This window comes from Protomyctophum bolini (assembly GCF_963924005.1).
Source record: "Protomyctophum bolini genome assembly, chromosome: 9".
In the NCBI taxonomy this organism is placed as follows: Eukaryota; Metazoa; Chordata; class Actinopteri; order Myctophiformes; family Myctophidae; genus Protomyctophum; species Protomyctophum bolini.
The window spans coordinates 20,429,582-20,455,974 of record NC_137870.1 but is presented as its reverse complement, the minus strand read 5'-3'; the positions used below and the strand labels follow the sequence as shown (position 1 = coordinate 20,455,974).

Here is a 26,393-nt window from a genome sequence, read left to right as displayed (position 1 = left end):
TTTCAATTTCATGAAGGTCATTAGGGCCGATTCATACTCCTATTTTACCGCTGTAGTGCCGAAATGATTTCGGCTCGTCAGACATTTTCAGTAGCACCGAAGAGACGACTTTAGGACGGTACCCCCCCCCTCCTCACATTGTAGGCTCTACAGAGCCAGACAAGACAGACTTTTATTCGGCTCTAAAATAAAATATGAATCGCGCCTTAGTCGATCTCCTCAATCAGAAAGCAAGGTGGGCAGGACACTTGCTTTGGTTTGGGCTCGCTTTCTGGCTTTGAAATCACATCTGGGACATGCTCACCATACAAGGAAATGTTAAGGAGCTCAGCTGAGGCCTTGCTGTCACTCCTCTTGATGAACACTTCTCCTTCTGGACCAGAAGTAGATTTAGACATATAAGCCAGCTCTGTCACACTCTGATATTTGACTACTACTTCATCATCATCATCACCATTGCTTGATATAACCTCTATTTTTGGCCTGGACATTTGCTTACAGGATAAGATACCGGCTGAGTCTGGATTTTCCATGTCAACCTCCTCTAGATCAGGCAAATCATCAATATACAGAGAGCTATGTGGTTGGAGGTGAATAGTCTCCAGGTGCTCTGCTGCTTGCATTTCTGTCACCAGGGCCCCAGGACCATGCACTGCTACCTCCTCATCTGCTCTCATGGTAGGAAGAGGCTGTTTATGCTCCGACTGCTTTTTCTCAAACTTTCCTTCATTCCCCTGATCTTTCACCCATGGCTTTCTCACAGACTGGATTTTGTATGTTTGTTTTGTCTCTGGATTTTGCTCTCTCTCCAACAACACTGCTGCCATGCCTATGCTCTGTCCCTCTTTCAGTTGCCTTTTCTGTCCTAAATTCTCTCCCTCTGTCTCTTGGACAGAATGCGCCGTCTCTGAATTACCATGTAGATGATTCTCTAGCTGCTGGCTCACATCTAACTCTTCTAATGACTTTCCCTCAAGTTGTTCCTCGTCTATCTTATCATATGAGGCCTTTGTTGTGTGTAGAAAATCTTCCCAGCTGTCCTGCTCAGATGCCTGAATACCCACTCCCTGTGATGAGCTCAAAGCCTGGGTCTCACGCCTCTCACTGGGATTGTGAGACTCTGGAGTTCTCAAGGCCTCATGCTGACCTATAATGAAACAGAATAAACTTCAAAGGCTGAGACACTTGGTGGTGTGTGTGTGTGTGTGTGTGTGTGTGTGTGTGTGTGTGTGTGTGTTTGTTTTGGGGGAGGGTGGGGTACAGGGACAAATAAAAACGGTGCCAACTACCTCTCTCTTGTTGCTCTCTGAGACAGCGTCTCTCCAGGGCTTTTTCTCGAATGGCTGCCAAGGTGTCCAAACCATCCTGGATCTTTCTCCTCTCGCGTGTTTCCCATAGCCCCATCTCTGTGCGCTCGGCTTCCAGCCCACCCACTGCCCATGCCTCTGCGCATGCTCTGTCTTTGGGGAACACTGGCCGGTCATCAAGGTATGTGAGCTGTTTCAGGCGTACAATCACAGTCTTCCTGTAGTTGGGAATCTTTTTCACCACTTCATTTCCCATAAGATTTAATACCCGCAGCTCTGGCATGCACGTAAGCACAGAGAGGATCTCCGGGTCGTTCAACAAGTTGTGGGACATGTCCAGGACACTGATGGAGGGACACTGACTCAGATGCTCCATGTCGGCCACCGTCTCAAGCTTGTTGTGGGCAATCTGCAGAGTGCTTAGCTCAAGGAGGCAGGAGATGTTCTCTATGGTTCGTATGCAATTGTTGGAGACATTCAGGGTGCAGAGTCGGTTCAGAGGTTCAAGGTTTTCCAGCTTGTATATAAGGTTCTGCTGCAGGAACAAGCTGCGCAGCTCAGTCTGTGCCTGCAGGTGCTCAATGCGTCGCAGGCCGTTGCTCTCCAGCCAGAGACATTTTAGTCCTGTATACTCCTCCAAGTTCTCTATGGTGGAGAAACCTCTGAAGTGCAAGTATAATGTATCATTCAGGTAAGGTGTTAAATAAAGTTTGTGTTCCTTGCAATGGTCCTTCAGGAATTTCTTGGTGATCCTTGGTCCTGATTCTCTGTCCTTTTTATCTGGATGTGATGTTTTGCTATTTCGCCTGTTTTGTTCTGAATGGTCGCTGTTCACTCCTGCCGTGATCTGCTGTTTGTTCTCTCCATCTATGAGAGGAGGATAATGTACTATCTTGTCATCTTGAGCTTCAAGAAGTTGAGTTGCCATTACTATATTTATGTCTGTCCAAAACTCAAAATACTGAATAATGCTTGAGTTGAGAGACGAGCTGTTATTCGTTTGTTCGTTAGTTTGTTGTTTGGTCTCTTCGTTTCCATGGTAACGTTAGCGGTCGGCTTGGAACTAAAATCACGAGTTTGGTCCGCGCGCGTCGGACTGTTTTGACTGCCGCACACGCTATCTGTGAGAAGTGTCATGGCGTCTGGTATTGTAAATTGTGTGAGAACATTAGGTATTCATTACCAACATGTTGGTAGAAATGTTTCATTCACACAGATCAGAGAAAAGAAGCGATGGATGAAGGCATATACCAGCATCATGGCAAGAAAGTTAAAACTCGAAGGACCTCCACCTCCCAAACCACGGTAACGTTTCCCTAGCCAGTTCACTGTAGAGATCAGCTCAAGGCCAATAGGCCTATATACAATGTTAGCCTAAGGTTTAGACTCTGTATTTTTCGATTCTGAGTCCTGACATTCTACGATCGTCCCTAGCCCCGCTCGGAACCCTACGTAGTGTAAACGAACTGTACGTAGGGTCCGAGCGGGGCTACGATGAACCACTACGAGAGTCTAAATCTTAGGCTAATACAATGCTAATACAAAACAGTGCGCTGTTTTTTCCTTTTTTGTATTTTTATGAAACAAAAAAATGTACAGATACAAAGAGGAGAATCCAATCTTTCCATACAGCTGTAATCCTGATGAGTTTGGTTTAATACAATCAGATAGGACTTTCCTGTTTGGGTAAATGGGCTGTCAGCCTGTCAAGGGTGATATTAAAACTACATGCCAGAAAGCATTCTAGCATCCAAGTTGCTTGTGGCTTGTAGCAGACCTGAAGTTTGATATTTAGGGTAGTGTTGTCACTGTTGCATAAAATTCTGTACTTTACATCTCCACGTTTTATGGAACCAAATAAAGTTGAATTTATTCCATTTGTACAATCTCAGAGTTAGATGTTACAGTGTAGCCAGCATCTAACACTGTCTTTCTTTTTTGTTGTTTTTACTAAATTAATACTATCCTGTCCTGTCCCATTATCCTCCAGCTCTCAGCATCCTAACTGGGATTACCATGCTGAAGTCCAAGCTTTCAGCATCCGTCTTCACGAAGATTTCTCTTTGGAGCTTTTGAAGACGGCCTTTGTCAGTCCATGTTACGTGCAGTCGGAGCAACAAAGAAGGCAAGCCTTAGGCATGGACACAGAAACAACCGCTCTTGTCCTAGGCGACAATGTTCAGTTGAGTGCACAGGGTCTAGGTTTCACTCAAAGCTTCCTAAGTGACTGGAGCAAGGCCAGCTTCCCATGCTTGCCAAATCAGGGTTTGACTGCTATTGTAAGTCACCTGACCAGTTCTGCAGTCATATGCCATGTGGCGAGGAACCTGGGCATTGAAGAGCTCACCATGAGTGCAGAGTTTCCTGTCCCTGATGTCGTGCTGTATTCAACCTTCACAGCTGTAATTGGAGCACTCCAGCAGAGCAGTGGAGCAGAGCAAGCCGGATTTTTCCTCAGGGTAAAAAGCCATGTTTATTCCCTCTGAACTATATTACAATCAATACAATGTATCTTGTTTATTGGCCAATTGTCTGAGGTGTATTTCATTTGTGATTGGTCCGGTAACTGTAATAAATATACACAGACCTAACTGTGGGTGCTCTTTGTTGTGGTGATCGTCATGAGCCAGTTTCATCATAGCACTGGTTTATCCGACTGCACTTGAAACTTTAAAAGTTTTTGACATTTTCAGGATTTACTGACTAACAGACTTGACATTTATTTGTCTTTGCTTAGATGAGATGTTAATATATTGGCCGTTTACCAAATAAGGCTACTGTATACCATTACCAACCCTACCTTCCACAAATTAACTTTTACAAAGCCCACTGTGTTAATTGGAAATCATTCCAGGTGACTTCCTCATGTTTGTGTTTTGAGACCACAATGGAAACAAGCCCTTAGGACTTTTTGTGTTTGTGATATGCTCTGTACTATTTTGCAAACTGTTAATAAAGTATTCAGTCAATCAAAAAAGATAATGCCAAGAGTGTGCAAAGCTGTCATCAAAGCAAACAGTGGATACTATTATTGTTTTTTTTTTACTACATAACATGATTCCTTGTTATTTTCACCATTATTCTACAATGTAGAAAATATTAAACGATCTGAATGATAGGCCTACTGGTTATTTCTCTCACTGTAGTTTTCATCTTTTCTTTCTCCTTTCTTCCTTTAGGATTTCCTGGCCACCCAGCTGATAGGGAAGGACTTGTTTGATATGTGGATGGTGGTTGACCCAATGGGCTTGCTGGTGGAGGAATTTGCACGGCAGAACCTTCCTCTTCCAGAGCCCCGTCTCATCAGGTCTGCTGGAGCCAGCACAGTTCTCCCACTCTACTTTGTGGGACTGTATAGGTATGTAAATCATGTTTTGAATATGGTGAATCACATTTGCAGTGCAGTCAGTGAGTGCATTTCTGTTAGTTTACTCTGTTTTGTGAGTGGGAGAATGGAGTGAAATGTAATTCTCAAAAAGTAGGGGAGTGAAAGGAACAGATTTAAAAATTCATGGCAAGACATTATCTGTCAACAGCAAAAGCCACACCACTGATGAAGTCTCAAAGAAATGGTGATTTGATAGTCTGGTAATTTCAAAATGCCAACATATTGCCAAAATGTTTTTCAGTGATAAGAAGCTTCTGGGTCAGGGTCCAGGAGAGACTGTTCTGGTTGCGGAGGAGGAAGCAGCTCGTGTGGCCCTGAGGAAATTCTATGGCTTCACTGAGAATCGTAGACCATCGGACTTCTCTCCACCACAGAACTTTCAGCAGCAAGCCATCCAATCTAGCAGCACTGCCTAGTATGCACACAGTTAAATCCTCAGTGTTAACTCTGAGAATGTACAAAGTTTAACCAAATGGCCGGGTCATGTTATGACGTGTTATGATGTCTTTGTACCACATTGTTGATCAGTAATAAAATGTCTACATCATGAATATTTCTGTGCACATCTTTATCAAGAAGAGATAGGCTAGGCAACATCTGTATTTCACTAATTCATTGATGAGTAATACTAGTTTATACTAGACAGTAGTAGCCTATAGTAGGCTTAGGCTCTAAACTGAGAGGGACTGCTAAGTAAAGTGAAAAGTAAAGTAGATAATTACATTTTTGAGGGGCTAGCCCAGGGTTCCCCAATTAGCGGCCCGCGGGCCATCTGCGGCCCACGGAGTGCCTCCTTGTGGCCCACCCAATCTTTTTTTTTTTTTTTGGGGGGGTGTCCCAGATATAAATGGCATTAAATTGGGGTCAGTAGCCTCTGCATGTCAAACTGGGGGTCCTTTTCAAATGGGGTCTTGCCCTGAACATTCATTTCAGGGCAAGACCTCGACCTTGCGCGTGCCGACTCGGCCCCCAGCCTGGTACCGTAGTCAAAATATGGCCCTTGAGGAAAATTAATTGGGGAACCCACCCCCCCCTATGCCCAGATGTGTGTGTACCCCATTTCATTTGTGATGATTTGATTGGCTGAGCACGGAATGTGATGATAAGAGCGGCCCTCACTTCACACAAGTGTGATTTTTATTATTATAGAAGGTCAATGGGTGTTTACAAAATCACTGTAACAGACACTTGTCGAATTAAAGCTATTATTGATCTACAAGACGAGTATCACCTGTGTAACGGTAATCAAAAGTATTTCCCTGAATGTGCCTTGTACGTGAAAATAGAATGGCTTGAATGGCTTAAACTAGCAAAAGCCATATTTTTGACATCAAATGGTAGTGTAAAGTTGTTACCAATGACACTAGTCATTTCCAGTGAGCTATAGTCTCGACAGACTCGCAAATTCAAAGGAAAAGAGGGCGCTGTTTTTATTTTATTTTTGCCGATGGGTTGCCAGATTGCCAATGAGTCAACGACTAGGCCTGAATAGAATAATTATAATAATAAAATAATAATTATTTAATGGCTGCTGTCATTGATTGATTGAATTAATTAACAGTTTGCATGGACATGACAAGCACAGGGAAGTACAGTACAATACAAGGTCTGCTAAGTATTGAAAGGGTGAATCCAAGAAGAAAGCCTATGTACTCAATCGAAAAACATTAATGACAGACTGACACATAGTCACATACACAATACGAGTAAGACGCGCAAACGCGGGAAGCGAACGCAGCTCGTACATATTTGGGTTTTGGACGTATAGCTGCTTTGGGGACTCCTTATATGGTGCCCCTTTTGTGCCCATATATGGAGCTGAGTGGACCTGGCCCCTTTTGTGCCAATATATGGAGCTGAGTGATTGCTGATGCAACACACTCCATATTTGGATAGCGGGACAGACACACACACAGACAGACAGACAGACACACAGACAGACATGATCTGCTAGGTCTCATAGTAAGTGCTCACTGCTTTCGCAATTATGCAAAAACATCATATAAATAAGTAGGAAACAAGAAGAACTGTATATAGTTGCAGATGTATGTGGTCTAATTGCTAATTTCTTTGCCACTTTTCACCAGCTTTCCACCACCTACTAGGTGCAGGGGTGAAGTTGCGTAGGCCGTAGACCACTCTGGCGGGTAGACGTAGTGGCACGTTTGCGTCAAACGTCATCAACCACGTGTTTACTTCCCGCAACAAAGCGCTGCATGCATTTCTCTATCGGGCAACAAGCCACTGGTTTCGGCCATCTTTGGCCCTGTGCTTTTAAGTTTTTGTCGTAGCTAAGTAGTTTAGTTTTGGCCATTTAGGAAGTGCATAAAGATGGAGCTGCACTGCTGGGGACAAGTTGGACAAAACCACAAATCGACTCCTGAACCGTGGTCGTGGAACAAACCTGAACTACTGCTCAACGTCGCCTGCGGGAAGCGGCACACTTTATTTCTCACTAGGAAAGGGAATGTTTTGTCATTTGGAAACAACTCTAAAGGACAACTCGGCAGAGAGCGTGTTTCCGATCCAAAGACGCCAGGTGAGTCATCATAAATGGCTCCAATCGGAACCGCTCTCGCTCCGAGCTAGGGGGAGAGGTTCCATGGGGCTTCATGCCTTCATCATAAACAAAAAATACACAAGTCACTGCCTAGCCTACCGTCTTTTTGTCAACAGTAGCAGTAGCACATGTAACAATTATAGTTTAAGATTAGCTTGGTTTCATGTATGTATGTTTGTTATATACAGGTAAAGTCGTTGACAGACATTTATACATGATCTATGTATGGCGTCGACATTTTAAAGTCCCAAGAAGTCACATTTTAGTTTCTTCATCCCAGTTTTAAACGGTCGGTGGGCGGGCCAAACTTGTATATTCGTTCCATCTGTAGTAGACGAACCAGTATAATAATGACCACCTAAAAGAATAAACCAATGTGGATGGCGGCAGGGGGAAGTCGGCATTTCTCGAGTTTGTTTACTTTGTGGTTTGCGCTCGTTGCTGGAGCCCTTTTGACTTTCGGTCTGAAAGCCGTGTGCTCCAAATCGGTTACCTTTGGACTCTGAAGGGATGTTAATCGCCGTTAAGAAATTATCCAATTAAATATAAAAGAATCCCTGGCTAATAAAACAAATATGCCTTAAAACATACTTACCCCTATAACTAAAATGAAAAACACCAATATTTTAGTTATTTCATGAATGGATAATCTTTCAGTCAATAGGGATGGGAGACATCGCAAGTTAATGATGTCATTGTCATATATGTCCATGTATGGATTATGGAATGTATATGCTTTACAAATTACAACAGAAAGCAAACTATTAGGAGACTAATAGGGCATTTGAGCTTGTCAGTCACAATGTAGGACAGGGTATCAATTTGTGGGACACTGCAGTTACGTCAGTATTCACAGGATGTGAGAGCTGAAAATAATGTAACCAAATGGCCTATGTTTAACTCTAAGGAGTAAGGACATGTGTAATACGTAATGTTAGAAATAATTGTAAACGGCTCCCTGGATACAGACCATAAATGTAAACGTATTAAGTAAACGTAATTTTCTGTCTTTCTATTTAAGTGCAGTTGTTATCAGGCTACAGATGGGTCTAATCTTCAGTGCACAACATTGTAATTCTCATCATTTAATATTCTGTTCAATTGATTTATTTGGCTTTTATTGTCATTTTACCAAATAAAAGCATATTATGCACTCTTTATTTGTAGGCTACATTTAATCAATGTGATGATGCACGCAGACAGCGCAATGGCTACCATCCAGTGCCTCTGTAAAATAAAATTATAAATGCATACAGAGATAATTTGACCAAAGTTTGGCGATAGCCCGGTGGATGCTGCAGTGCACACACTGCCGATGGGGAGGTGGGTCGGTGCTCGCATCCACCTCTGAAAAGGTCTCATAACCGTACAACGGAAATGGCAGAGGCCATGAGACCTGCCACGTTCAGAAATGGGACCTTACATGTGTTTCCTGCTGAACACGAAGGGGTGAGATCGTTCCACGCAGTTCTGGAACGACCTCACCCCAACCCCCCCCCCCTTCTTTTTCATCTGAAAATAGCGGGAGTAAAACCTGTTCCTGTCTTGGATCGTCCTGTATAGCACCTTTGTGCAGCAGGGAAAGAGTTCGGCCTGAATGTCTGCAACCTGTACTTCAATGCTGATGGTGGGGGGGGGGGGGGGGGGGGATTGCAGCTTGTAGCCTTTCGAGATGGTGGAGAGCACCCAAGGGTGTGCCCCGCATTCTCGCCATTTTGGCAGGCAACGTGCTAGAGGGTTCATTGCTTACTCCGCACCGTTTGGTGGGGTGGTGCCTAGTGCCGCCACAGAAAATACATGGTGTTCCACGGTCCGACAAGATGTCTGTGAAGCCTGACACCATTGAAAGCCTCTGCTTCTCTTGGGGCTGGGACTGTGTTGGGCCGAAGCTGTTGTACGCCGTAGATGTGGTGGCAGTACTCGCTGGCCAGGCCACCTTGTGACCTTGCTCCTTGTCGCCGCCTGCCTGTACAAGTCCAGGAGCTCGATCTTAATATCAAAGACCAGCTCTGTGGATGGGGATTGGGCCCGATCTCCCTCCTCAGCCGCCGTGGCAGGCAAGGCTGCAGGCGTAGCCGTTGGGGCACACACACACACACACACACACACGCCACAAAAGGCGCAGTCGCCTGCCAAGTTCTTCGGCGCATTATTTATTTCCCAGTCCCACCACGGACTCACGCACGCGTGCGTGTGCAGTTTGATTTCAGTATCCCTAATCAAAATAATACAAAACAAGTTAACAACACATAATAATAATAACCCATCTGTTACTACATGTGCAGGGCACAACACTGGGTTAAAAAACACAGCTGAAACATGAAGTGGAGTCAGTCAAATCCCGTAATTTTCTTCTTCCCATATTGCCCTGCAACGTAACTCTAGGATGAGCAGCCCGAAGCGCGGCAAAATTCTAGTGTATATTACAGTTCTCAAAAACATGGGGATGCCAGGTTGAAAGTGGTTAAGGACCGGTGTACATTTCTTATGTGTGTGACTGTCTGTTTTTCAGGCCGTGTGGAGGGTCTTAATGACATTGTGACAGTGGCTTGTGGTAAGGATCACTCTATGGCTCTGACCAGTTCTGGAGATGTGTATGCCTGGGGGGCAGGAGTTGATGGACAGCTCGGTACTGGTCCCAGTTGTCCGACCAAACTTTACACACCAAGGTAAGACCTCATCATATTACAAATCCACGATGGGCACACACCATTTATGATTTTAAGTGGACAGTGGACACCTGAGTAGTAATAATATTGAAAAGCAAATTACTGCTTCTTAATACCATAGCTTAACCACTTAAGCCCTATTTAAAGCATTATTAGAATTAGATTGAGTTCAAACAAGTGATATAAAATATGATGTTTTCTTTATTAACATGTTAAGATATTTCTATTAACTTACAGACCTGTCCCCATGATGTTGGAAACACTGGTGGTGCAGGTTTCCTGCGGGACCTCCCATACTGTGGCCTTAACTATAAGTAAGATACTTAACACTTTTGGGCACGGAAAAATGGTCATTAAAATACTGTTCATCTCTGGTTCAATTCTTTGTGTACTCTTCCTCAAATAGTCTGTGTTTAATTCATTGCTTTATTTTCTAGTGGGAGATGTCTTCACATGGGGTTCGAACAGTCATGGTCAGCTGGGTCTGGGGAAGGACATTTCAGTGCAGCCGTCACCTGCCCGGATTTTCTCTCTGACTGGGACAGCAGTGAGCCTGATCTCAGCAGGAGGGATGCACTCCCTGTTCCTCACTCTTTCAGGCTTGGTGTACTGCTGTGGTGCCAACAAATACGGCCAACTTGGGCTCAACCGGGTGGACGAGAAGGGTATAACTTGACTAACACTGAATTCAGACAGGCACATATACCATTGCTGATTTAAAGAATGTCATAAATTGTTATTGGGATGAGAAAGAACTTAAGAAGGGGAAGGAATAAAATAATAAGGCTACGGTTGACCGCTCATTGTCATTGTTTTTTTTTTTTCTTTTTCTAACGGTAGTTCCCTTAACTAAGCGCAATTCCCAGATCACAATGAGTGACAGCGCAGTAACAGATTGGAGTAGATGGAGTTCAGTTGTTTGGCATAACATGTAGACTACAGATTAGTTGTTGATTGCTACAACACCATGAAAAGATTAAGTCTGAACTTGAAACTGTTGTAAATGCATCCATCAATTAATTAACTGTACTATTATTTCTGTGGGGAAATGATCATGTCCTCTGTCTACATATATTTATTTTTCAGGTAGGTTCAATGTGTGTTTAGTACCTGCCCTCAGAACAGTAGTAGTGTCCCACATGAGCTGCGGATATGCACACTCTGCTATCTTAACAAAGGTACTGCACTTCATCATTCCTTTCACTCCAATTGCTTGTGTGGTTCAACTATTGTTAAAATGATTTCTTACCTTTTTACAAATGCAATGCAGAAATTCATTGAAAAATATCAAAGATAACTTCCCGCTTCTGGCGTACAATAAGACATCATCCCTGTTGCACTCTATTCAACCACCAAGTGAAATCCTATTGAACCATAATATCTTCATTAAATCATATTAAGTGACTTTTAGTTAGCAATACATACACTCTAGTAATTGCTGGTTCCTATTGTACCCTAGGATCGCAAGGTATTCACCTTTGGAGAGGGAAGTCAAGGTCAGCTTGGGCACAACTCCACTGCTAATGAACTGATACCCAGACAGGTAGAGGGTATTGATGGCCGTGCAGCACAGATTAAATGTGGCAGGTATGTTCACTGCAGTGTTGTTAGTATCATACGTGTATATAGATTGCGAGAATAATTTTTTTCTTTTTCTTTGTAAAATTCAAACTTACATTCTGTTTACTATAACCCTGATGTATTCATACCACTTGCTTTATTAAAATACCTGGGGTGTAGTGATAATTTGGAATACTAGGGTATATCTACATATTTATCCTGTCTTGTGGTTTTGGTCTTCCAGCTACCATACTACCGTATTGGTGTCTTCAGGCCAACTATGGTCTTTTGGAAATGGGGAGAAAGGTCAGCTTGGAACTGGTAGCTTGGAAGGGAGCCTGACTCCCAAGCTGGTTCACCTGTCGTGGACCACTGATAAACCCACAATCAAAGCCAAAGGTAGACACATTTTCTGTTATAATGTTTAACACACACACACACACACACACACACACACAGGCATTGCCATTTAAGAAAAAAGACCATTACTGCATCAAACTACTATAAAAACTGGTGAAACATTGGCCTAATTGTCAATTCGTATAAGAAAGATGCACACATTTTGAAAATGGCAGATCTACAAGCTCATCTGCTATTTTCTTCACAATATTTATCTGTCGAAACTAAATGTAATGCCTACAATCCAAGTGCTTCTCCAATTTAAAAATACCTATTTTTAGGATATCCATGTGTCTCAATGTGGAGACGGGTTTGGTTAATCTATGGTTTATCTCGTTTGGCTGGGCACTCCCAACGAACACAATCAGCCATGTTTGTGGGTGACTGCGGCCGTGTGGCCACAAGTGGTAAATACTAAATAGCTTGTGCGGGCTGGAATTGGTGAGATTACTACTCATGTTTTTCCGTTTTCCCTGTTCGCAGACCTCCATTGCAGCTCCATTGTAAGAAAAGGCTAATGTTAGCATTAGCTCATGCTAGCTTATTATTAAGATTCACATTGTTCATTTGTTTTCATTTGTTTGAACAGATATGGTTTTATCCTCTGGATGGAGTACAAACTACATTTGTTGTGCACTTGCTGAGGTACTGTACTGCTGTAAACCTATTTTAAGTAGTAATAACATGAATGTCTGCCAGTTCAATTTAATGAGATTGATTGTAGATTGGTTGCATATTTTATTTTATTTTCTTCGTTGTTCTAGGACTATATTAAGGTATTAAATTGTGAGGTGCAGAAGCCACTCGGGATACTTTATCAGATGAAGTTTCAGAAATGGGTGCTAATGGGAAAAAGCACTGAAGAGGCAATAAGGTTCACCCCTTTTTCATTTTTTTTTACAATATTTTTGATCACTGCACAAGTTGAATGTCAGTTATTCATCACTGCAGTATTCACAGAGCTGTCCAATATGTCGTTAAACCAACAGATACTTAACCATGATGTTTTATACAAGTTCGTGCCTTGTGGCTAGCTTCACAAAACCCAGGTAAGGTCATTATAATTAGAGACATATAGAAAAATATAATAAATACATTAATTCAATTAAAACAAAGAATACTGTAGATTAAGGTACCAGAAGAATATATTGCCGGGCAGAAACGAACCAACCAAATAATTTCAATAAATTAAATTTGTGATGTTATGTTATATTCGGTGGAAAATGGCAAAAAATGCATTTTCGGTTTCTGCCCGACAGCCATAATATGTTTCATAGATCTGGAGCAGTAGCTGTGATGATGCACTCATTGGGCCTTTTTAGACCTGACATAAGCTGGGTTGTAATGTGCATAAGCTCTTGTATCTTTAGTTTTTAATGTGCTATTTACACGAGGACCATCTCCAGATAAAACGGCAAAGTTTTGTTGCGTTCTCATTTTTTCTTACCCTTCACACGAGAACGCACACGTTATGCTATTATGTGCTATTATGCTATAATGTCGCTAGGTGGCGATAACAGGCTGCCAAATAGACCAGTCACCCACGTACAAGAAGAAAAACCCCTTCACGCAAGCCTGTGCAACACTGCTCCGTCTTTTTGGCAAATCTAGAACTTCCTGTTTGAGAGCTAGCAAATTTAAGACATTCGGTTGCTTTCAGAATAAAAGTTTCGTTAATTAAATAATTATTACATTACATTATTAGTATTATTATTACATTACAGTTATTGTAAAGACACATTATGTTTCTGTGTAAAAATAAGTAATTAAATAACACGGAAACATAATGTGTCTTATAGCATCATAAATGCTTAATTTGTAGTTTTAACCCATTCTGACCGGGAACCCGTTTTGGTGTCAGCATCATGTTATGCTTTAGCTATTGAAAAATAGCAGATCTACAAGCTCATAGCGCGCCACCGAGTGGCGCGCTACGAGCTTGTAGGTCTGCTATTTTTGAAAAATCGAAGAACGACTGACATTTTTAGAATCTGATCTCAGGTCAGAATGGGTTAATGTGCAAATAACTTTTTTTAAATACTCTAGAGGGTACTCTTATTTTGAAGAGATCGTCTTAAATTTGCTGGCTTAGATTTGCCAAAAAAAGAGTGCCGCACAACACTGCTCTGGGCTGACAGGCGCAGCCCAGAGCATGCAGGCAAAGCGCGCCAGGGGATGGTTATATATTTTATAATACATTAGGCTACATAAACGCTGCTGCCGCGGCTGCCACCTATCACAAGGCTTTTTATTTACATCATGGTTTTACATTCACCATCGCTGATGAGCAGCACTTTGTAGGCGAGGAGGTAGGCTTGTTCAGGAACTCTATTATATCATATATGGCTCTGCATCAATGTAATAAACATATGCGCTGTGAGCCAACGTGAGCGATGATGTCATAAGTTTTGCGAATTCACCGTTTTGCCTGTTTACACGGAGAAGGGATAAAACGGCGTTCTCAAAGATTTCCACTCTGGAAGGTGGTTTCACTTTGTTGCGTTTTCACCTCCTGAGAACACGGTTCTCGTTTAAATGACAGCAGCAAACGATACTTTATTTTGCCGTTTTCTATGAACACCATCCTCGTTGATGCCTGATGCCGAATCTGGGAACGCCTTCTAGGGCCTGACCTAAGGTTTCTGAAAACCTTCAAATTCTGATGATTTTCTTTTTTTTAATAGTTATGTTGCTACATGTATAGCAATAGCTGATGAGACACAGAGAGCGCGCCGGCATCAAGGGTAGAACAACGTATACGTTGCACCAGGCGTCAATAGGTTAAATAGCACCTTACTCTTCATGTTTGAATAGTCTGCTTTTTGCTCGACTACAACACTCCATTATAAATTAATAATAACTGAGTGAGTGGATACATAGTCAGCACATGTTTGGTGGCTGTTATTTGATATGTTATTTGTTCTTTCTTAGCAAAGGCCCCCCACTAGCTACAGATGCCTTAACGGTGGATGTTGACATTGCCAATAGGACCTTTGACCTGATGTTGAGAAGACCATGGATCAAAGAACAGGTTAAGTACAAGTTTAAATTACCGGTATATATTTTTTGTTTTTAGAGCCAATGAAGTTTTCTCCCACTTTAGTCATTATGCCACTTAGGAGGAGCCCGCACTCGGCAGATGTAGGGCCTCTGTCCTACGTGGCTACGTCCTCACCTTTCTACACCCCACACTGACGGGCATGGGGTCTTAATAACTAATCAATAATGAATCAATTTTCAAGTAGATTATTCTTAACTGCTATTAATCAATATTAAATATATATATATTAGATAAATTGTTCACCAATAAAATTTCAAGTGACTTATTAGAGGCAATACTTAATTTAATCATACCACAATGTTAAGGCACAGAACATGTTTAGATCACATTTATAAGAAAAGGTCAGGCTAACATGGCCTGTATAGAATATAATGTCTTGACATCACTCGCTCATCCCCTGGTCTTGCCTGGTTAACGGAAGTAATTTCTCTATGGAGAATAACATGGGGTCACCTTAAAATCGTCTCATATAAGCACTGTGGTCCAAAAAGAAACACGCAGTCTCTGCGTTATTGTCAGGGTCACTCATGTATGATGGTCTGTTTCTAGTGAAAATGTAACTAATTCAGTGGCAATAGAGTTTTCTCTGTCAGTTGATTCTTCATATCCATATGAGTGAAACGGCCTGGATGATTTGTTTATTTTTTAAACATACTTCTTATCTCCTCTGGGGATTACAATGCAAATAAAAAGTACATGAATCCGTGTATTTGCGCCCTCTACCGATATTGACGTCAGACTTCGGTGCTTTTTATAAATGCAGACATTTTGTCACAGTTGCAACAGAATTTCTACTTCAAGCTGCAGTCCATAACTTAAGCGCTATCGAGCTGAGTGAAAAATGGTATCGACAAACTAGGTAACAACAAATGTATCATTTGCAGAAGAGGTTAAACTAGATTCTAAAATTGCAAATGATGATTGAGGACTCATTCTTTCAGTAGGCCCTTAAAGGAGAATTCCATACTAAAAGGCTTTCTTACCTTTCTTTGTTGTTACGTCCCCATCAAAGAGGTCCAGGTGTTATTTTGTGCAAAAGCTCCTTATTGGCTATTTCCCCTACCATAAGCCCTAAATGAATTGCATTTAATTGAATGGGATGTATGGGGTGTTGTGCTAATTCGCTTATTTCAATCGAAATAAGTAGTAAAGTGTGCCGCTTGGGTTATTATTTACATTATGAAGAGAGGATATATACAAAAAAATTATAATTTTGAGCGATGGAAATAAGCGAATTATCACAACATCCCATACATCCCATTCAATTCAATGCAATTCATTTAGGGCTTATGGTAGGGGAAATAGCCAATAAGGAGCTTTTGCACAAAATAACACCTGGACCTCTTTGATGGGGACGTAACAACTACAAAGAAAGGTAAGAAAGCCTTTTAGTATGGAATTCTCCTTTAAACGTAGGTGAAAAAATATTTCAGTCAATGTATTATTTGATTCTATAAAACCTTAATGGTCAGACATTTTTATGAAAGCCTCAATCTGCAATTTCTTCCAATGAAGCCAGAGGAACCCTCTGGGGGAGAGTTGTACCTCTACCCCACCTGGGTCCTTAATCCTATATTTTATGAAATGCTTTTGGACATATTTCCATATATTGGTATAGGCATGTACAAATCGCTGTTATCTTACTGTTAACCTTTTCCCCGTGTAGATAAAGTTTGCTCATATAATGGATCAGATCATAGAGGCAAGAGAGGTCATGAAATCACCAGAGATCTTCATGATTCTTCTGACATGTCCACTTCTCCAATTTGAGGAGCACGTCATGAACTTTGTGGTACCCCTGGCCATCTGTATAATAGACCTGAATGAGAAGACCTTGGAAACGCTAAGTAAACAATTCATGTTGTTTTCCCTTGTTCTTTTATATTGATTTTGTAGGTTGGGGGATATATGCAAGGATGACTAATTGCTGTTTGAGCTTGATCTCCGATTTGTTGCACCTATTTTATCACACCTATTTTTTTAATATGATAAAATAGGTGCAACAGATCTGTTTTCCGTAGGGTGATAAAATAGGGAATTTATAACATGACCTTGGCCTAAAGGACATTAGCCGAAAATGGCAGATCTACAATGCATCGCAAAATAATGAAGCTTGTAGGTCATTTTGTTGTAGAGCGGGTTACAGAGCCAACTCACTTTAAGTTTACAGGGTTTAAGAGGTTAAAGGGTGTATAATAATTCATTTCATAATGATCAGACATTCAACATCTGTGCATAATGTGTTGGGTAATGCATACATATGATGTTCTGCTCTACAGGAGGCTGGTGGGCTTCTCTAGAAGCTGAAAACCTGCTGAGGGTCATCCTGGTGTTCAAAAAGGCCATGGCCTTCATGCTGAAAACTGGACTTTTGCACACCAACAATCTAGGGATCAAATACTTGCTAAAAGTCCTCAAACTAGTCTACAAAGTCAGTATTTATCTCTAAAATCATTCACTTAGTTATTCTGTTTGAGAAAGTATGTGTGATCCAATTAATATGATCATTTTCTCCTTTTAGCAAAAAGCTATTACCTAATTTATTATACTATACTTTATTATATTTATTACTATAATATAATTTATTATATTATACATTTATTATACCTCAATTAATATACTTGTTTTTCATTTTCATACTACAGGCAAACAAATCTGAGAAGTACCCAAAGGTCCCACTGAGTACCTTTTATGTGGAGGAAATCGCTGGTAATGTGGATCCATTTGTAGATGCCTTTGCCTGGCGTCAGTGCGCAAGTTGGAAGGTAAAAACAAATTTCAGGGTAACATCACTACTAACAATGCCTCTTGATGTTGGGAAAAGATTTCCCCGAAAAAGCACAGGATAATATATTAATGGTTAAAATATAATACCCTTTTTCAGGTATTATACACGGGTACAGGTATTATTACAGTTTGATGATTAATGATGATGGATGTCCTTTTTCTTTTTTAAGGATGAACTGACTCCAGCCATCTTTTGCCGCTACCCATTTCTGTTAAATCCTGGTTGCAAGATTGCAGTCTTCAATATTGATACACGCCGATCAATGGTGTATAAGGTATGAGACACATAAAACTTACTTAATATCTTACTATATTATAGACTAGACCTTTACGTGCCCGTCGCAGTTGGCCATCGGCCTACTTGGGAACGATGCAACTTGGGAACCTAATGATATACGTTGACATAGCACCCGTCAGCCGGTGTCCCACATGGAGAACTGTATGTGCCTGTGTGAAGACTACAAACTGAAAAGTGTATTTGGCATTCTACCACAGGTCGTTTCGAGGAAGCAATCTGATTGGTCGAAACAGCCTTCTAGGCGTGGGTTAAACCAGCACCGTTCAACACCTAATCAAAACAAAGAATTCAGCTGCTCTGTTCTCCCAGAGCGCTAGCAAACTCGGTGGCTAGGCTAGGTCGTTTCTTGGGACATTTGTGGTCGTAGTGACTACATCTGTCATTAAAAAAATATAGTAATATATATTCTTAGTTTTAAGGGTAACTGTGGTAGAATTGCAATATTACACTCGAGGGTATTGTTTAATGTGATTATTGCCACTTCAGTGATGCTTGCGGAACTCGACTTTGTCTCGTTCCTGACTGTTGTGGCAATAATCACGTTAACCCACACCCTCGTGTAATATTGCTAAAAATCAATTCGACCCACTGGCACTGGCAGAGCCATATTGGTTGAGCCTCAGTTGGCTGAGGCTGTAAATTGCACAGGTGAAAGGAGTTGGCCTCATTAGGCCCACTGTCAGAGCAGAGCCTTTTGTGGTGGTTCTGGAGAAGCGTGGGTCCGACCAACTCGATACCTGGCACTGCACTCCCTGTGGGGGTGTGGAACGTGTGTGTTGAATTTGAGTCGGTGGGTGAAACGGTTCTCGAGTTATGTGCATTACAACCGCCCGCACACACACACACACACAGTCACACACACACACACACACACACACACACTTATAGTAGGATATAACTCGGGATCCAATGGTAATTCTGACGGAGCATTAGTCCGACATGCGGGAACAATGGTCGGACTAGCGCTCGAACATGCGCTGCTCCCGTGCTTGAGGTTATGGTTAGGGTTTGAGGTAGGTTGTCGGTCTAATGACTGTAGGACAAATAATAGTGTCAGAACTCAAAGCCTTATGAGCATGACTGATGGATGTTGGGTCTCAACTAATGTGAAGTGTCCTGGCACTATAAAATGGAATTAAATTGAACTGCCAGGTGTGAACCTACCCCGGCCTAGAGCAATGGGATATCTATTTGGGACACTCCTTCATGTTTTGCCACACCTTCATGTTTTGCCTCTGCCCCTAAAATGTGTCTCGGGCGCATTAGCCCCAGATTAGCTCAACAGGCTAACCTGTGTCTGATGGTATGTCTGCTAAAAATTCAAAAATAATTTGGAAACTAATGTTTACAAATTAATAATAATTCTCTGTGATTATAGAGAGTACACATTTTGGTTGATAAATGGTCTTCGATGTGGCCTGCTGGATCATCGCCTGATATCCCAGATGCTACCCCTGCCCCGGACTTGCAGCTGAAGCTGAGACGGTCACACTTGGTAGAGGACACCTTCAGACTACTAGATGCAGCTGTCCACAATGCTTTCCGTGGTGAATTAATGGTAAATAGTTAATTTTTTTCTTGTTTGACTTTATGACATGGTATTCTAACGAGGACCACTTTTCAACCCATCTTCATATAATTGGTGCTATTTTATCATGATTATTAGTGAGGACCATTTATTTTTACTTAGTCTGTGTCACTGTCATAGGATGGATGTGGGCAGTTCAGAAACCTGTCCACCAGTGACATCATCAATGGGGAATCCAAGCTAATAGAAACTGCAGGCTTTCTATTCCTGAAAAGTTGCAATGCGAAAATGGTAGCCATCATTCTCATGATAAACTAGATTAAAAAATATATATTATATACATTGCGTACCACCTGGTGAACGAAAGTGGTGGTGCTTAGGTTGACACGTGATGAGAATCAATTCCACTATGACGCACGTCTGGTTTTGGGGCCAATCCTAGAAAACGCCAATGTTCCAATCTTGATCACCGGATAATCACAAATGTTCAAAACCACAGACGGCACCGTCTCTCTGTGAAAGGAGAAACAGAAGCAGTGCTGGCGACTCGGCGAGGCCTTAGCAAGCGTCCGTAGCAACCGGAGCGCTTCCAAAAATGAAACAGAGCGACTGCAAGGCTTTCTTATAGCATTATCGAAAGCCTTAAGACGAGCCGACTCGTCCTCAGCGACCCGTGTAATTAAAAAAAAATCTGCCTAACCATGATGTCACTGGTGGGCAGGTTTCTGAATTGCCCACAGCCCTCCTATGAGACACGGACAAAGTGAGGACCAATTATATGAAGAAGATACCGGTAGGTTGAAGAGTGGTGAAGTGGTCCTTTAACAAATGTCAGGCCAAATACTCAAATTGAAGGTAACAATAGGAGGAGATATCCCCTACACCTACACACCTTCACTACAAATGTCATAGGTGCAGTTTGAAGAGGACTTGAACCTGACTGAAGTCAACAGAAGAGACTTTTTCTTCCATGTCTTTGATGACCTGATGGCTCCAGAGTCCCAGATGTTCATGTACAATGAGACTCGGACACTAGCCTGGTTTCCTATCAAGGTACGGCATTATTCACATGCTCGAAATCACCTAATGTCATGTGCTTGTTTTATTTCTGCCTGTGATCGTCATTTAGTACTTTGTTTTTAATTATTTATTTTTCTCATTTATGTATGTTTGAATATTTGCACTGAGGAAAAGGTTTAAGGGTTAAAGAGGCTAAAATGTGGAGTTTCTCTCTGGGAGTAACGAGGATGGAGAGGATCAGGAACGAGTACATCATAGGGATAGCACATGTCAGATGTTTAGGAGATAAAACCAGAGAGGTCAGACTGAGATGGCTTGTACATGTTCAGAGGAGGGATTAGTGAGTATATCGGTAGAAGGATGTTGAATTTGGAACTGCCAGGCTCTTGCCTGGCACTGGCAGTTCTAGAGGAAGACCAAAGAAGATTTATGGATGTAGTGAAAGAGTACATGAAATTAGTTGGTGTGAGAGAAGAGGAGGCAGAGGACAGGGTAAGATGTAGGCAGATGATTCACTGTGGCGACCCCTGAAAGGAAAAGCTGAAAGGAATAGAAGATTTTGTGATTTTGTTTGAATATTCTCTTACCTCAAGAGATGATGGTTTTGTCTGATATTCTGCCTAAATTCTAATAAAAAAAAAATCTATTACTGCTTTCCCTGATGGTCTACATCTATGCCAACAGCCCAGAGTTGAGGTGAAGAGCTACTTCCTGTTTGGGGTTCTCGTTGGCATGGCTATGTTCAACAACATTCTCATTCACCTGCCATTCCCATTGGTCCTCTTCAAGAAGCTGCTTTACTTCAAACCCTCATTGGACGACATGAAGGAGTTTGAACCTGCAGTTGCAGAGTAAGACTGGGTGACACAAATATGTTATTGTACCTGGCAGAAATTTGGTACAAGTCACATGTGTATCTAAAGAAGGAAATTCCAATTGTGCTTAGTTCAGAAACCTCACACCTGGTAACTTGCTATTCATAGCTACAGATTACGCAGAGCAGCCATGCTGTTATTGGCTTGTTTTATTTTTACGACTTAGGGGAAGCTTGAACACAACCTAAATCAATCAAGATAATGTATTGATGTGCATAAAGGCATTTCTGTCATGTAGAAGAAAATGTGGCTCCCCACAGAGCAGAGGTAATAATGAACACCTTTTTCTGTTTGAACACTTTCTATGCATTCAGGAGTTTGCGTTGCATCCTGGAGGACTACACTGACGATGTCGTTGACAACCTGCTGATCACTTTCACGGTAGGTTGACTCGTCTATCATCAATCATGTACGTATGATCATGTATGTGACAGTAAATATACAGCTGAAAAGCAGGACATCTAGATTTGAATGTAGAATGTACACTGAGAGAGATTTCCTTACAATAAGAGGAACTGCCATAATTCACGGAAATGTCCACAAGGCACTTTTATTCAGTTGGCACGGGTGAGCACAATGTACACGTTTTGGTGTTTAGCCTTCATCACTTCAGCATTCAATGCTGTATCTGGTAAACGATTGGAATATAGTCTATTGATCTATTGATTTAAAATGGGAAGATACAGTATACCTTTAGCACTATACTGGGAGATGTTAACGGTAAGTAGATCGATTTCCTACTTTTGTGCATTTTCTGTAACGTGCAATTACCGGTAGGTGATATTTCACTAAAGATTTTGATCTACAAGATTGGTGCAATGGTCCTTCGTTTGCACATCTAATAATTTTATTCCATAGGTTCCGTGGGACGGCAGTAATGTTGAACTTGATCCGAAACTAAAAGGAAAGCCTGTCGCAAACTCAAACAAGTATGTATAAGATATGTGATTGATATGGAGATTACCTTAATAATCTTTATTTATATAGCACCTTTCATACGAATACTGGAGAACTCGGGTCGCCGACTGTTCTTCATCTTTGCCGAGATTTCTTCCCCTTTCGCCGATTCTTCGTCACTTTCCGGTCCGAGTTCTGTCTGAGAACTCGGACGGAAAGTGACGAAGAGTCGCCGAAACGGGAAGAAATCTCGGCGCTGGAGCGCGCATCTAGCTACTGCATGATGATCATGCACGCTGATCAGACAGCAGATCAATAAAAGCATGCAAAAGCTTGGACCGCTACTTTGCATTCATATTCATGTCATATTTACAGTACTACGGCCTTCACAGTGTGTGTGTGTGTGTGTGTGTGTGTGTGCCAGGAGGCGGTGTGTGTGTGTGTGTGTGTGTGTGTGTGTGTGCGCGCGCGCACAAAGTGACCTCACAATCTCCGATCATCTTAATATATTTATATACGCTCCAAAAAGCGTTCATATTTTGCGGGACAGACGGATGAGGAGCAGAAATGAAGCGCCATCATATCGATCCATTTATCACCACGGAGAGCGCCCTGGATGAGGAGATACGAGTCATTCATGGGAGTCAATGACAAGCTAATAGTTGCACAGAGCATTAGCATACGGCAAGCGAAAAGCGAAATGCCAAAAAAACAAATGGGAATCATTCTGAATATTCTTATCTCGCCCCGTGTCGTTTGGACGTCGCTAGGACGTCCACAGACGAACGCATGTTTAATCACAACAACGTCACGTTTACTTTAGCTTAGCTCCTCAGTGTTAGCGTCTTCTGCATTGTTAGCGTTGCTATTCAGATGTAATTCAGTCAGGAAGTAGACAGCTATTTTTCTGGTTTGGGTTTGTTTTGGTTATCGTCGTTAGCACAGTAGCTAACATTCAGAAACTTGCAGCTGCAGCTGCTGAAAGTGCCCCGAAACGTGGAGAATATTCGGCAGAATCTTAAGAAGATTCGCCGCGCGACGACTCTTCTTCAGATTCTGCCGAATATTCTCCACGGTTTGCCGACTTGTCTTGAGAAGTCGGCAAAAAGGGTAAATCCGCCGAGTGTTCTTGTTACCTTTCATACAGGGTTGCAGTTCAAAGTGCTTCACAGACAGGACATACATCAAGTGCTTTACAGTTAGGTCATAGGTTATATCAAATAATACAAGACAGTGAATGTGCATAAAGTCAGACATCAAGATAAAAATAGGCATGAGAAGGTCAAGCATTTAAGATATTTGTTGAAAAATAATACAAAAAAATACATGCTGGGGCATCTGAAGAGGTGTGTTTTTAGTTTTAGTTTGAAAATGTTGATGGAGTTGGCCTCTGATTTCCTGAGGAAGTGTATTCCATAATTTTGGAGCATAAAAAGAGAACGTGGCCTTAATGCGGCCTTTCCTTAAGGCTCATTCCAGATTTTCTTTAACTTTTACTACTAGGAGCATCATATAGTTTCAGCATTTGCTGATTGTCACTGCTACATTGTGCTACAAGGTGTGGGCATATGCAGATTTACAGACAAAATCTTCTCTTTTCTCTGGTTATAATGGAATATAGTATGCCACTGACTTCTTATCGAAGGCATGGTACACGTGAAATAATTAATGTTTAATGTGTTGATGTTTACAGAGGGTAGTAGCATATACAGTATTCTGTATACACAGAACTATAGTATGAATAAATAAGTAAATAATTGCACTTGTATTGTATTGAGTATACACGTTAGGACTGCCTCTTCATTGTTAATTAATCAGTAATTGACTATTTGACTTTGCAAACTTATTATAAATTTGTCGGTCAAGGATTAGCCTCGGTACCAGGCTTTCATTTTTGTTGGTGCAAAAATTGAAAGCCTGGAGGAACGCATTGGCCGCTCTGGTCTAAAAGTGGGAGTCAACCCTTCCGGGTGGGCGTCGCTCCAAATTATGTGACGTAGCGCTGCACTAGGGGGAGAGGAGGGGCCGGGGGTGACGGACAGATCGATGAGATCCAATCAGGGCGTGCGCAAATCTCAGCCGCGACCCGCCCCTCTAGACCAGAAACCTAACACGTTAGCTCAGGCTAGTCAAGGATTAATCGATGTGTTGATTTAACTATTAATCAACTAAGGATTTCTGTAGCTGCCAACGGTCCTTTGCACTCAGAGTAGCAGCATACGTATTCATATGCTGACCGTTGTCAATTTACACGATTGCTCGGTTATATTTTGTTCTTCTGAATTAATCCCTTGACTTTTGATTGATTTCAATCTATGTCTGCTGTTTACTAGGAAGGAGTTTGTTGACGCTTTCGTCAACTACACATTCAACACATCTGTGGAGCGAGTCTTCGAGGCGTTCAAGCAGGGCTTCTACAAGGTGTGTGACAGAGATGCAGTGGAACTATTCCAACCAGATGAGTTACAAGCAGTGATGGTGGGACAAGACGCATACGACTGGCATGTATTGAAGAAGGTTAGTTTGAAAACAGTTTTTGTCTTACTTTTGAGCCAGAAAAGATGTATAATGGAGAGGTAATTATGATATTGTGCTGCCCTCTGGTGGTTTCATTCATAGCTCGGTGAGAATGGCTTGACCTCATAGTGATTTAGATGTAGAATTATATTTTACTGACTATGTTGGATTAAACATGAGATGGCAATAATTGCTATAATTTATTGTAATTCCATCTAGAACACTGAGTATGAGGGGGAGTATCACTCCAAACATCCCAACATCATTACATTCTGGAAGGTGTTTGAAGAACTGACAGAAGATCAGAAGAAAAGCTTCCTATGTAAGTATAATTTTGCTTGTGGTTTTAATTCACTTTGAACAATTGTAACCCTGGTTTTCCTCGTGTTTAAAAGTAAGGTCCTTACATCTTACTTCTCCAACATATTTCTTTTTGCATTTCATAGATATTGATAGACCAGCATGGAGCTGGCACGCACAGATTAATAATATTTACCACTAATCCTTGTTTTTATACATTTGATTAGACTTTCACCCATGGATGTTTGCTACAAAATAATACACTATTGATGTTATTGAGTGCACAGTAGCAGCTAGAACAGCTTTGTATACCACCCACTTATTAATCAACCATCAAATATTTGAGTTGTACCTACTTGTAATGTAATGTGATGTCATTGATCTAAAAATTGTTGTTGCTTAAACTTTAAAGGCCAAATTGCAGTTTGTAATATTCTATTCCACTGTTTATTCCCAGTGTTTGTTACAGGTTGTGACCGTGTACCAATCCTGGGAATGGACCAGATTAAGATGAAAATTGCTGTCCGGCCCCAGTCCTTTGAACTACATTTCCCAGAATCCCTCCCCTGTGATTCCCTGTTGCTACTGCCCATCTACCAGAGATACCCAGTCAAGAGGACACTGCATAACAGACTTATGGTAGCTATTAACCATAAGAGAGGCTTCTGGATGGAATGATGCCGTGTAGATTAAGTAAAATCACAACCACGGTCATTGAGAAAATACATGGAAGCTCATTGTAAACTTCGTTTGATTTAACCGAACATTTGACCCCTTTGCTAACTAAAACTTACAAACATGTTCTGTCAAATTTGATTCCATTGTTTTGATTTGACATATTTGAACTTATAAATAAGATTTTGTGTTTTAAGAGTATGCAGGCAAGAAAGGAGTTATATTTATAGCACAAATTCTAACCATCTAAACATATCATATTTTCTGAGGTTCTCTACACGTTTTAAGTAGCAGAGATTAGACGGTGTCGAGACAGTCACGTTGAAACCACTGACTGAATGAAGATGCATATATATTTTAGCCATTTTATTCATTCTGTGTTTACTTATGATTCCAAAACATTGTCTGCTGTATGGAAGGAAAATAAATGCCTTTTATGGGGAGCAACACTACGTCTGCGTACTCACTTGGATCTGTGGGGGAGCTCTGCGTTCCCTGCATTCACACAGATGTGTTTCTACACATCGCCTGGAACAGTGGTGTGGTTGCTTC

At 41.5% G+C, this 26,393-nt stretch overlaps 3 protein-coding genes across 3 annotated transcripts; 2 read left to right on the top strand and 1 right to left on the bottom strand.

Moving 5' to 3' along the window:
* Positions 1-206: 206 nt before the first annotated feature.
* On the bottom strand, positions 207-2,235 carry LOC308321769 (dynein axonemal assembly factor 1-like; the record flags this gene model as incomplete). The annotated part of the gene is made up of 2 exons (XM_080772859.1): positions 207-1,147; positions 1,290-2,235. 2 exons carry the CDS (start codon positions 2,233-2,235, stop codon positions 207-209), a joined length of 1,887 nt encoding a protein of 628 aa, XP_080628985.1.
* A 189-nt stretch (positions 2,236-2,424) lies between these two features.
* mrpl44 (mitochondrial ribosomal protein L44) lies at positions 2,425-5,672 on the top strand. Its single transcript, XM_080772433.1, has 4 exons — positions 2,425-2,612; positions 3,298-3,766; positions 4,487-4,665; positions 4,937-5,672. Exons 1-4 carry the CDS (start codon positions 2,443-2,445, stop codon positions 5,109-5,111), a joined length of 993 nt encoding a protein of 330 aa, XP_080628559.1. The 5' UTR covers positions 2,425-2,442; the 3' UTR covers positions 5,112-5,672.
* Positions 5,673-6,933: 1,261 nt separating this feature from the next.
* LOC308321156 (putative E3 ubiquitin-protein ligase HERC6) lies at positions 6,934-26,290 on the top strand. Its single transcript, XM_080771990.1, has 23 exons — positions 6,934-7,234; positions 9,768-9,924; positions 10,162-10,238; positions 10,362-10,589; positions 11,011-11,102; positions 11,384-11,511; positions 11,729-11,883; positions 12,473-12,528; positions 12,648-12,757; positions 12,873-12,932; positions 14,815-14,914; positions 16,611-16,791; positions 17,224-17,375; positions 17,590-17,709; positions 17,902-18,006; positions 19,408-19,587; positions 20,470-20,610; positions 21,262-21,428; positions 21,767-21,833; positions 22,311-22,381; positions 24,683-24,866; positions 25,086-25,188; positions 25,624-26,290. The coding sequence occupies exons 1-23, from the start codon at positions 7,027-7,029 to the stop codon at positions 25,842-25,844; spliced, it is 3,063 nt and encodes a 1,020-aa protein (XP_080628116.1). The 5' UTR covers positions 6,934-7,026; the 3' UTR covers positions 25,845-26,290.
* The last annotated feature ends 103 nt before the right edge of the window (positions 26,291-26,393 follow it).

Bases quoted from the DNA above. Each gene is read 5' to 3' on its own strand.
- mrpl44 (XM_080772433.1), top strand. From the start codon at position 2,443: ATGGCGTCTGGTATTGTAAATTGTGTGAGAACATTAGGTATTCATTAC. The intron at 2,613-3,297 runs GTAACGTTTCCC...ATTATCCTCCAG, and splicing joins CCTCCACCTCCCAAACCACG to CTCTCAGCATCCTAACTGGG. The intron at 4,666-4,936 runs GTATGTAAATCA...AATGTTTTTCAG, and splicing joins TACTTTGTGGGACTGTATAG to TGATAAGAAGCTTCTGGGTC.
- LOC308321156 (XM_080771990.1), top strand. From the start codon at position 7,027: ATGGAGCTGCACTGCTGGGGACAAGTTGGACAAAACCACAAATCGACT. The intron at 7,235-9,767 runs GTGAGTCATCAT...TCTGTTTTTCAG, and splicing joins TTCCGATCCAAAGACGCCAG to GCCGTGTGGAGGGTCTTAAT. The intron at 22,382-24,682 runs GTATGTATAAGA...GCTGTTTACTAG, and splicing joins CCTGTCGCAAACTCAAACAA to GAAGGAGTTTGTTGACGCTT.